The 12,848-nt window shown below is 37.5% G+C and overlaps 1 protein-coding gene across 1 annotated transcript in view; it reads right to left on the bottom strand.

The window, feature by feature from the left end:
* LOC132399902 (translocating chain-associated membrane protein 1-like) overlaps positions 1-12,848 on the bottom strand; it is a 123,416-nt gene that overhangs the window by 20,650 nt on the left and 89,918 nt on the right. Inside the window, exons 7-9 of the mRNA XM_059980801.1 lie at positions 11,750-11,820; positions 5,185-5,289; positions 142-285 (exon numbers count right to left, since the gene is read on the bottom strand). Of these exons, the coding sequence (XP_059836784.1) occupies positions 142-285; positions 5,185-5,289; positions 11,750-11,820 (320 nt within the window). The remainder of the gene's footprint in view (positions 1-141; positions 286-5,184; positions 5,290-11,749; positions 11,821-12,848) is intronic.

Raw genomic sequence — 12,848 nt, 5'->3', positions numbered from 1 at the left:
GGTGTACTTGAGTCTTATATAAATAACTGCATTCCACAAATTGAGAAGTGAAGCAATTCCAGCCAATGCCATTCATGTATATATTCACTCTAAGAATACTTGAAACTTCTTCAAATATTGGACTACATTTTATTAACATACCTGACAGTCAGTGTGTTGAAATTTCCATCTGCTATTGAAAAATCTTGATCCTCTGCTCTTGCCAGGCCAAAGCCAAAAGTGAGGACAGATAGAGTCAAAGTGAGAAGACGGGCCATTACAAAAAGCAGAGCCCAAAGGGTGAAGCTGGGGGGAAAAAAAGGATTAAAAAAATTGAACTGATAGCTGAAGTTTAATTTTATGAATAAAAAACATGAAGATAATCATATCCCAAAGCAATATGCCAACTATCCTAGAGACCAGGAATAAAAATAGGAAGTGCTGAAAATACTCAACAAATCAAGTGGCTTCTGTGGAGAGATAAGCAGTGGTCACATTTCAGGTCAATGACTTTTTGGAGAATGGAAGGTCATGCCTAAAGTTTATTGTTTAAAGTCAGTGACTTGAAACGTGAACTGTTTTTCCCTTCACAGACTTGTTCATTTATTTATTGAGATACAATGTTAAATGCTTCCAGAATTTTCAATAGCAATAGTTAATGTAATTTATCTTCCAATATTCATTCTCCATTTCATTGTATTAAATTTATTCCAGTTCACACCAGTTGTGTGATGCATTCCAACTGAAAGACACTGAGCAATAACATTCCACATCTCATCTTAGCTGAATCTGAGGCAAAGCATTTTATGGTCCAAGAAAACAATTGGATAGCCATTCATTTTGTGACTATGATGAATTGCCAGCTTTTGAATAATTTCCCAAAGAAAATTACACAAATGAGGCAGCACAATAGCATAGTGCCAGCAATTGGGATTCAATTCCCGCTGTTTATCAGGACTTTGTACATTCTCCCTGTGGGTTTCCTCTGGGTGCTTGTGAGCCCCGAAATCCTTGTGACTTGCTACATAATATTTTGTGTGGTTTATCTGTGCTTTCTATTTTGTGATAATAAAGTAGGCTCAAGTTACTTAGTTCTGCTTGTACGCTTATTATGACATCTCCTGGACACTCAATTATTTTGGGTCTGTCAAACCAGCCCATTGGACTAGTTCTGTTGCTGAGCATAATCATTCTTCATGTCAATTTCTCTCTTTTACAATTACCTATCACAGCACATCCTCCTTTTTGTACCTCAAAATGTTCAGCTTTTCTAGTTTGGATGGAAGGTCTAAAACATTAAATGTTTTTCTCTCTCTGTAGGCGTCTCCAAATTTACTGTCTGCAGTGATATCATGTGCAATGATGTGCCAGTACATGACTGGGCAGAGCACTGAGTGTGCACAGGATCGCTAGAATGTTCCAGCACATGACTGGGTTAAGACGTGTTTATTACTGTAACTGAAAGTTCTCTAATTCTTCCAGAATGCAATTCTTCATTGTTAACCCATGGTACATTAAAATAGAAGTAAATAACATGGTGTCAGGAATGGTTCTGGAAGAATAATATGGGAGAATCGAGAATCAAAGATAATCAAAAAAAAGTAAGAAGTTTGAACTGTAAACGGTAAAATGGAAGGTTTACAACCCCATCAAAACTTCAGCTGACTGGCAATGTAGCTGAGAATTGGAGGATATTCAAGCAACAGTCTGAACTGTACTTAATGGTGACCGATTATTAAGAAAAATCGGAAAAAACCAAAGCTGCGCTTCTGCTCCATGTAATCAGGAATGATGCAGTAGAGGTATATAATAATTTTGTCTTTGAAGATGGAGATAATTTCAATTTAAAGTCAATAATGGACAGATTTGAAGTATTTTGTACACCTAAGTGTAATTTAATGTATGAGTGATATAAATTCTTCACATGTGCACAGAGAGCTGTTGAAACAATTGATCAGTATGTTACTGAGTTAAGAAAGTGTAGTAGAACATGCAAGTTTGGATTGCTTATGGGCTTTCATTAAAGATAGAATTGTTTGTGGCATTCGAGATAATGCTCTGAGAGAAAGGCTGTTGAGAAAGCAAAATTTAAATTTTGTAAAAGCTTTGGCACTTTGCAAAGCTTCTGAGACCGTGATGTTCCAGGCTCAAGAGCTTTTTAATCAAAAACTGCAATGTAAACGCTGAAAAAAGCGCAAATACATCAAGAAATATAATAATACATCAACGAAACCAACGACGGTATTGGAAAGAAAAAAGTCACGAGATCGCTGTGTGGAAGAACATCATCCAAATCAGTGTCCCACACATGGCAAAATTTGCATGGCTGCGGTAAGATTAATAATTTTTCATGCTGTTGTAGAAGTAGAAAGAAGGAAAATAAAATGAAACAAGTAAATGCTGTGCTTGAAGATGAATGTGAGGAATTTTATATCGATGTGCTTTGTGAAAATAAACAAAGTAAGAATGACTGGACTATTCTGTTGCAAGTGAATCAGAACAATATTCTGTTTAAACTTGATACTGGAGTGCAAGTAGATGTTCCTGCAGAATCTGAGTTTAATGCTTTAAAGCCAAGACCGAAGTTCCATCAGACAAATATAAAAGTGTCTGGGTATTCAGGTGCAGACATTCCAGTTAAAGGAACGTGCTTGGCAAAAGTATCTCACAAAAATATTGTGCACACGCTTTCATTTGTGGTCGTGCCAAAAAATATACAGTCAATTCTGGTTTATCTGCCTGTGAAAGACTTAATTTGATGAAAAGAGTTTTAGTCTTGGATAGTGGCAAGCTGAAGCAACAGAATTACAGTCGGCAGAAGGTGATGTAACTCGACTGCAGGTCCAGTTCATGGAGGCAAATGGTGACATGGAAAATATAAAATCAGTAGCTGCAGTGTCTGAGGCAACCAAACAGGAGGCAATTGATGATATGAAAAAGCAATGGCAGGAGGAGGTTGCTTCAGTGCAAGCGATAATGAATATAAGGTTCAGTTTCATCACCATCTAGAGGAAGAATGCTCACAGTGGGCACAGTATAAGGAAGAAGTGAAAGCACAAGTGAAGGAATTGAGAAGTTTTATTGAAATGATGAAGTCCCAGCATAAAAAAGAGATTACACAGTTAATGAATGAATTAGATGGAGAAAAGATTATTTGTATTTCATTACAAATGGAACTGGAACGTGAATTGACTGATCTAAGGAGACGTTTGTCTGAAGGACAAGGAAACAAAGTGAGGAAAACAAGATAGAATGAATACATAGACACAGGCCAGATCATACATGGTCCAAACAGAGGAGGGAGCAGTGTTAAGAAGAAATTGCAAAGATCTTAAGAAAGAGTCAACTTCAGAGTTTCAGTTATCTGATATAGATGTGTTTTGATTAACGTTGTTAATTGTTTTTTTTCTTTTTAAGGAAAGGAAGATGTGGTGATATCACATGCAATGATATGCCAGTACAAGATTGGGCAGAGCACTGAGCGTGCGCAAGATTGCTAGAATGTTCCAGCATGTGGCTGGGTTAAGACGTGTTTGTTTATTACTGTAAATAAAAGTTCTCTACTTCTTACAGAGTATGATTCTTCATTGTTAACCCATAGTACATTTAAACAGAAGTAACATAACACTGTGTATATCCACTTTTGATGATTTTATTACTTAAAGATAAGATTAGCTTTATTTGCCATTTGTACATCAAGACATGCATCAAATCAAATCAGCAAGGATTGTGCTGGGCAGTCTGCAAGTGTCACCACACTTCTGGAGCCAACATAACATGACAACCACTCACCAAACTTAACTGTATGCCCCTGGGAGGAAACCCAAATGGTCATAGGGAGAATGCACAAATTCCTTACAAACAGCAAGTGATAACTCAACCCTAATCAGTAATCACAACTGAGGGAGACAACAACTTCTTACTCAATATCAGCAAGACCAAGGAGCTTCAGGAGGAGGAAACTAGAGGTCCATAAGCCCTCATCGGGAGATCGGGGGTGGGGAGGGTCAGCAACTTTAAATTCCTCAGTGTTATCATTTCAGAGGACCAGCACGCAAGTGCAATTACAAAGAAAGCACTGCAGCACCTCTACTTTCTTAGAAGTTTGCAAAAATTCACATGACATCTAAACAAATTTCTGTGTGGTGGAGAATATATTGACTGGCTGCATCACAGCCTAGTATGAAAAACACCAATATCCTTGAATGGAAAATCATACCCAGACTATCACAGGTAAAGCCCTCCCCACCATTGAGCACACAAGGTGTTGTTGCAGGAAAACAGCATACGTCATCAGGGACACCCACCACGCAGGTTATGCTCTCTTCTCAGTACTGCCATCAGGAAGGTGGTACAGGAGCCTCAGGACTCACACCATCAGGTTCAGAAACAGTTATTATCCCCTCAACCATCAGGCTCTTGAATCAGAGGGGATAACTTCACTCAGCTTCACTTGCCCATCACTGAACTGTTCCCACAACCTATGGACTCACTTTCAGAGAATCTTCATCTCTTGTTCTTGATATTTATTGTTTACTTATTATTATTTCTTTCTTTCTTCTTGTATTTACATACTGATTGTCCACTGGTGTAGTCCTTCATTGATTCTATTATGGTTATTGAATTTATTTAGTATGCCCACAAGAAAATGAATCTCAGGGTTGCATATGGTGACATTTATGTATTTTGCTAATAAATTTACTTTGAATTTTAGTTTTTCCAACATTGTAGGAACATTAATGTCTATCTCTTGCTTTTCTCCTCCATTACAATATCCTATTTATTTCAACTAGTTGTCCTTCTCTTTCAGGAACTCTTGCTCTTCTGCTCTCCCAAAAGGTTCCCCTCCATTATAATGGATTAAGGTATGCTCACTCAGAATAGACACAGTTTACATGGGAAGATGGACAGGATTTCAGCTTAGTAAAGACACTGACAGAACTTAATCTTGCCTTCAATACCTGCATTTCACTGCGCAGATATCAGTAACATGGTACAAACAAGCTTCCCTCTACCCAGCCCTAGCCCTAGAGTGCTGCAGATATTTAGACCAGCAGTGCTACCCTGACCTCACTCAGTTAACCTGGTTTAAAGACTGATGCTACTCATTTTCTAACTGGATAAAGTTGCTGAGTAAATGGAAAACAACTGCTATACTCAAAAACTGTTAGACAAATCCTACCAAACTTCACAAACTACTCTTACCCTTTTTGCTTGTTTTCATCACTGAAGTAAAATAGTCGTGATGCATGAAACAAAAGCTCTACCAGGTAATGCGGTACCAAAAGTATCAGGCCCAGTCTGTGGAGGCTGTTATAAAAACAAGGCACAAACAAAATTCATCTTAAAGGATGATTCTGTATAGATCTAAATGAGATACTAGAATGTTTCTTTCTAAAAAAAAAAATACCTACCTTGAAACTGTCACATCAGTAGGTTTCATTAAAAAGCTATCACACATCTATTTAAACTTGAAGCTATGACACAGACAAAACATGTACCACAATGTATTTTCATATTGGGCATGGTAAGCTTTGGCATTACTATACACAAGAAGTACATGAACAGAGGGGCAGGGGTGGTGAAATCAGTGTATTAACTACTAACCTTAAGTAATAAAGTAACTCCTCTGGATACTATAAAGTAAAACCACAAATCCCAGTAAACAATTTATTTAAAACTATTATTCCCTCTGCTTCAATCTTAAATCCAGTTTCCAAGAGAAATTAATTCCAATTTCCAGAGGCACCTTCTGATATACTAACTGAAACAGCTGTCATTATGAACAAGTTAGACAATTATTGGGGGTAGACTAAGTAACTGACTTGTAAGCCAAATATTGTCCTTGCCCAACATCAACTTGCATGCACATTCCAGCAGAAGGCACTGTATAATATACAAGATAAATCACCTGGGCCTATTTTCCCTACCTGCCCCATGGTCACTAAAGCTATCTCCCACAACAGTGAATATAAATAAAATAATACAGATGCTGGAAATCTGAAATTAAAAGAGAATGATAAAAATACTCAACAGTGCAGGCAGCATCTGTGGAGACAAACACGTTTAATTGTCCTGGCATTACTGATACCCAGCTATGGCTCATGTTCCTTATTCCGTTGAACTTAGCTGAAAACAGAAGTGTTTGTCCAAGTGGTCAGAAGAGAGATGATCATGAAATAAACATCCCTGGACGTCTTTGATAGTGAAGATTTGTAATTTTTCAAAGCTTTTCACTGATCATTAAACATTTAATTTATTCATTAAATACTTTAAAAACTAACTTTAAATAAAAGCTTTAAGCTCTACAAAACCAAAAATTGTAATTAAACACAATAGACATGTCACAATTTAGAAAACTCACCTTATTTTTCCTCTCCCTCTTCCTCATACAGCCAATAGTCCACATTGTAATAAATATATTATTGAATCCTGTGCCAGGCACATAGCTGATTCCTCAAACACTCTACATCTTAGAATCTTTGCAAGATTCTCCCATGTAGAATCCAGCAACAGAGCACAGAAATAATCTCTAGACTCCATTTCAGCCAAGTTCCAAAATTTATAAATATTTAGAAATGAGTTAGTTATACATCACGTAAACAAGCCTCTCAGCCCAAATTATCTAAAGCGATCAAGTCATCTTCCATAGCTAGTTCCATTTGCATGTATTTGGCACATATCCCTCTAAACCTTTCCTGTATATGTAACAGTTCAAATGTCTTAAAAACATTGCAATTATACTTGAGTCTACTACTTCCTCTATCAGCTCATTTCATATACCGTGTAAAAATTTGTCCCTCAGATCTCTTTTAAGTCTTACCCCTCTCACCTTAAATCAATGCTCTTTAATTTTAAATACCTCTACCTTGGGGACAAGAAGACTATTCCAATCCATTTTGTGCATCACGCATTAACTGCTACAAGGTCACTTCTCAGTCACCTTTGCTCCAGGGAAAATAGTCCCAAGCTATCTACTCTCTACTTAAAACTCAAGCCCTTCAGTCGCAGTGAAAACAATATCCTTGTGAATATTTTCTGCACACTTTTTTGACTTCCTAACTGCACACAATATTCCTGGTGTGGTCTCACCAATATTTTGTACAGCTGCAACATGATACCCCAACTACTGTACTCAGTGCCCCATCCAATGATAGCAAGATTGCCATGTTTTCTTTGTCACTACTTTGTCTACCTGCCTACCCACTTTCAGGCAACTATGTCTCTCTATTCTACAGTACTGCTCAGGGCACTGTCATACACTGTATACATCTTGCCTTGGCTCATCTTCTTAAGATGCATAATTTTGCACTTTGCAAAGTTAAATCTGCCATTCCTTCACCAAAATTACCTACTGATTTAGATCTTATGGTACCCTCAGACAATTTTCTTCACTGCCCACTAGATCATCAATATTGATGCCATCTGAAGTTTAAGAATCATGCCATCTGCATTTTCATCTACCGTAGATTCTGGACTACAGAGCGCACCTATTTAAAAGCCGCACGCTCTAATTTTAGAAAGAAAATCAATTTTGTACTTGTACAAGCCGCACCAGATTTTAAGCCGCAGGTGTCCCACGTTGTAATATGAGATATTTACACAGAAAGATATTACACATGAAGATTTTTTAACTTTTAATTAAATCCGTATGGTAACATAAACAAATACATATTGCAAATGCTTTTTTTCGAACAGTGCCTATAACACAGCTACTTTTAAATATACATACGTATCGGTAACACACAAATTACGTTGCGTATACTTTTTTACTGAACAGTGCACGAACAACATTCCAATATCTCCTAATGACTGGTAAAAAAAATATATATACTGCAGCCTACCAGGAAAAGTTATTGATCGCCTTCTTCATCTTCCTCCTGCGCACTAAAATCATCAAAGTCCTTCAGTGTCCGAATTGAATAAAACCTCAGGATCTCGTCACTCACTTCAGTCTCTTCGTTGTCGCTCTCACTTGAGCGCACGCGGTCCTCTTCATCATGCAGCAGTCCAAGCCTTTCGAAACCCGCTGGTGATGGTGGAAGTTGTGACACCGCTCCATGCATTTAGGATCCACTGGCAGACTTGAGTTAAAGATGCTCTTCGCATGTGTCCTGTTTTGGTAAAGGATTTCTCGCCGCTCGTCATCCAAGCTTCCCACTCAACGCACAGCGCCACTTTAAATGCCCGGTTCACGCTGATGTCCAGTGGCTGCAAATACTTCGTGGTGCCCCCAGGAATCACAGCTGGAATTGAGTTTGTACTCTTGATGGCAGCTTTCACTGAACTTTCATTGTCAGCCGCTTAAAAATCACCATAAGTGGAAGCTTTAGTCTGGATGCTGTGCAGCTCAGAACACAAGTAAAATGCATTCTCTCATGGCCATTTGTTTTCAGTGTGATGGACGAGTCACCTTTTTTATTAACAGTCCGAGTGAGAGGCAGGTCAAACGTCAAAGGTACTTCATCCATATTTATGATATCATCTGGCCCGATGGAATTCTCCGCTATCTTTGTTTGAGTGAATGTGCGGAAGTTAGCAAGTTCTTCATCGTGGTCGGGAGGGAGCTGCTGACACAGAGTCGTGCGTACCCTGACGGACAGGCCTTTTCGTCTCATAAATCTAAAACACCACGATGGCCCACCTCTAAAATCTTCGATTTTCATTTTGGTGGCGATTGCTTTAGATCTGCACGGTGGAAACACCGCGGCCGCCTGCTCTCTGTGTGTTAACCCAGTCTTCAAGAAAGTTTTCAAGTTCGGGCCATCTGCTATGATTACCTCTGAAAGCTTTTGTCGTCTTTTTGCATTGACTCAGTTCTTCACGCTGGCATCTCCACCGTCTCAACATCGATTTATTTATGCCAAGATTATGTGATTTCCTTCTTCAACCGCCAGATTGATCGCCTTTAACTTAAAAGCTGCATCATATGCTTTTCTTCGAGTGTTTTCCATGTTGATGAGGGTCAGTACAAATGACGGATTTACAATAATTTAATTGTGAAAGTGTGCTTGATTTATCGTACAATTTCATTGGACCTTTGTGAACCAATTTTATTGGTCTACTGTTACGAGGCAAAATGTTTTTGGCAGCATGAAAAAAAAACATGCATTAGCCGCACTGTAGTATAGGCCGCAGTGTTCAAAGCGTGGGAAAAAAGTAGTGGCTTATAGTCCAGAATTTACGGTAATCTCCACAGCACACCACTAATCACAGGCCTCCAACCCAAATAATAACTCATTATTACCACTCCATCTCCCCTACTAAGTCAATTTTGTATCCAGTTAGCCAGCTCACTCTAGTATTCATGGGTTCAAGTTTCAAACACTGCTATCATGCAGGATCTGCCAAAAGCTTTGCTAAAAGTCCACATACACAATGTCTACTACACTGCACTCTTTAATCCTCATCATGTTTTCAACCAAATTTGAGAGACACGATTTCTCCATGCACAAAGCCATGCCGACTATTCTGAAGTTCTTGCCTTTCCATATGTAAACAAATCTGTTTCTCAGAGTGTCTTCCAGTACCTTTTTCACTACTGATGTTAGGCCCACTAGCCTATAGTTCCTTGATTTGTTCTTCCAGATTTTCTTAAATAAGGCACATTAACCATCTTCCAGTCTTCCAGTAGGTCATCTGTGGCTAAGGAATCTACAAAAAAAAATTTCTGCCAAGGCCCCTACAATTTCTTCCCTCGCTCCCTCATCATCCTGTTTTTTTCAGACCCTGGGGTCACTCATGCACACTAACACACCAGTATCTTCTCTTTTGCAATGTCAACATACTTAGGATATTAGTGATAGCAGTTCCACAGTAAAACCAGGACCATTGTTACAGGCTGATGACCTGAATTATTAATCTTGTTCCTATAACTAAAAGATGCTGCTTGCTTAACTAAGTATTTATTATATTTACTGTTTCTAGTTTTGCTCTTGTTAATGATTTTATTGCTTCCAGAAATTATGAAATTTGTTTTGAAAAAACAGACATGTGAGGTTCAAATCCAGCATTTGCAGCTCACTTATACAAAAAATTATTTCAGTTCTCAGATGCAAGCAATATTTATACACATTAAACAATATTTTAAATACTATCTCTTACCCTGCTCAATAATCCATTTTATCATTTAAGCTCTCAAGCCCACCACCCTAATACAAATGTATTCTTTTTGCTTCCTTTTCTCCGCAGATGAAAATTTGTTTCAAATTAAACCTTAAGCTTGTAATGAAATGTCCAAGTTAAACAAGCTGTTCCTCTCTTCAAGAAAAAAATCCAATTTGCTCAGTATTTGCTTTATTTTCTGTTTACTGCTGATTTCCAACATCTGCAATATACTTGCTAATGGGTTTATACTGTTCAAAGAAAAATACAGTGTATTCCAGTTAATTGGGCCATTGGTTAATCGGAGCAGCTACTTATTTGGGATACTATGCCGCTTAATTGGGGCAGGACAGTGCCCCAATTTCTACCTTGTGTCAGTCAGGTGCACTTGTATGGCTATTATGTACTACAGAGTGTCTAGAGCAACTTTTTTAAAAATAGTGTTATTTGAGTATGCTTGTTTAGTTATTCATTTGAGTTGATCAATGTCAAGTTACAAACAAGTAAGTTTAGGCACTACTTCAAGCAGGAAGGCAATGAAGGCAATCCATTATCTGCACTAGGTGTCTAGGCTGATTTTGTTCATTTACAGTTAATCAAAAGAACACAGCAGCATACACTGCACAAATTCCTCCATCGATAACAGTTTTACAGTAAAGCAGTAAATATTGATAATGTTCTGATTTGTTCTTTTTTCATTTAAATACATTGTTTGTTGCTCAGTTAAATATACTTTATCTTTTAAAACTATCTCCATGAAACTTCAGCTAATTGGGATAGCCACATAGCTGAGCCAAAATGTACTGGTCATGTGTCTCAATTAACCAGAATCCACTGTATACTGCACAGCAACATTGCCCTGTATTTTAGTAAAATATTTGAAAACATTAATGGAAAAAGTCTGAGGTTGATTTAAAGTTTATAATGTATAACCACTGGACAAATTATGAGAACTACCGTCAATTTGCTGGTACTTTTAAACGAAAGGGAAAATGTAATTTAAGAACAAACAGATTTGTCAATATTCCAAGTTCATCAAAGTTATTCTTTTTAGGAAAATTTTAATATGTATGGTCCATTCTTTAGGCTGCAATGTTATCAATATAGTATGATGGAATTTTTGATCATTTACAGTCATTTTGTCTGTAAGAGTTATTAGAACTGCAAATGAGCTGGCCCTCTATCAGAAAGCACTGAGAACACAGCTTCTAAGAATGGGTTGACTGGGTACCACTTCTTTTGAAATCTTTGTTGTATTCTCTACCAGTCATAAGATTTGAAAAGAAAAGAATGCAAGGAGAACAATGTGCAAAAGGGAGCATGGGGCTAACAGCAGCAGTTAGTACAGATCAGTAGAGAAAAGGGATGCAGGAGGTGTGCATTGATCAACAGGTAGCTTTCCTGACATTATGTTTCTTTTCAAAAGAACTTTTGTAACCTTGAAATGAGCTCAATAGATCTAAAAAGAAACAGAATGCAAGGTGGATCAAACTTTTTTGTTCAAGGGAATCTCGATTACCCACCATTTTACAAAACAAAATGGAGTGAAGGAAACAGAGCAGAGATTATTTTGGCAGATAATCAAAGTTCCACTACACAAAAATAAATCCAAATTATGATCTAAATTGAAAATAATTCTGCACCAGACACATGATTAAAAACTTACGTTAATATATAGGCACCAGTGATTTGGAATATGTAAAGGCAAATGTAGTACAGCTGTCGAGCGATATCCTCCTGTAAGATTTAACAATTTGAAACAAATGAGGAACAGAACTTAAAAAAGTTGTAAAGACACAATGAGCATCATGAAGCAGGGTTGCAGATTTTTCTACAAATCCCCAGATTTGATACTGTTCACAATGCCAAAGATAATGTTGAGGGGAAATTAGGTGCTTCCCTAGAGGGAGGGAGAAGTTGAAGCATCGCTGCAACCATTGCTGCATATCTCGCAGAGAAGTTGAAGGACTTAAAAAGACTTTGAAACAGACTGCTCAGTTGTTTGCCCACCTGCTTTCTTACGGGAGGAATGGCAAGAGAGAACTTGAAGGAATATAAAAATAAAAACATAATTTAGCAGGAAAATAAATAATACAATGATGCAAAAAAAAAGAGTCCACACATCATTTCCTTGCATTCAAGACCAATTTCCTTAAACGTGTTGAAATTTAAATGGCAATTTCAGCCATAATATGCAATCTATTCCAGAGAAGAAGAAGTTGTTCTGATCAATGCATAGACATCTCCTCTAAAATGGAAGTAATATTATTTACACTTCTTCATAGTTTGCTTATTCAACTGAATACCTCTGGTCAAAGAATAACATTCTGACAAACACATTAATTTTAAATTTACCACAGAAAGTATTGATTAGTAAACCACATCTTGTACAAGTTCAAAAACAGCAAGTTTAAGGCAATTTGAATTCAAATCCTTTCTTACTCTTTGATCAACTGAGCAGCTGGTAGACATGTACAGTTCAACATCTGTGCTCAAGAATCTCTGAACCAGGCTACTGAAAAATTAAAACAGGTAGCTTCAGTTTCCAAGACACAGTGTATACTTTTTCACTCCCAACATATGATAGTCACATTAACTTGAATTCTGAGGTTAGGTAGAAAGGCCTAGGATTTTCAATTGCATAAGTAGACTGTGAAGAAACAAACTAGTTAAATCAACAGTTTGTTAACATAAAGGTCTAGAAAGTTGCTTGTTCACTGATGAGTATTCTACCCACAACAGCACTGCCATGCAGTGTTATCAGG

The sequence above is a fragment of the Hypanus sabinus genome, chromosome 9, assembly GCF_030144855.1.
Source record: "Hypanus sabinus isolate sHypSab1 chromosome 9, sHypSab1.hap1, whole genome shotgun sequence".
Classification (NCBI taxonomy): domain Eukaryota; kingdom Metazoa; phylum Chordata; class Chondrichthyes; order Myliobatiformes; family Dasyatidae; genus Hypanus; species Hypanus sabinus.
This window is presented reverse-complemented; position numbering and strand designations above follow the sequence as displayed.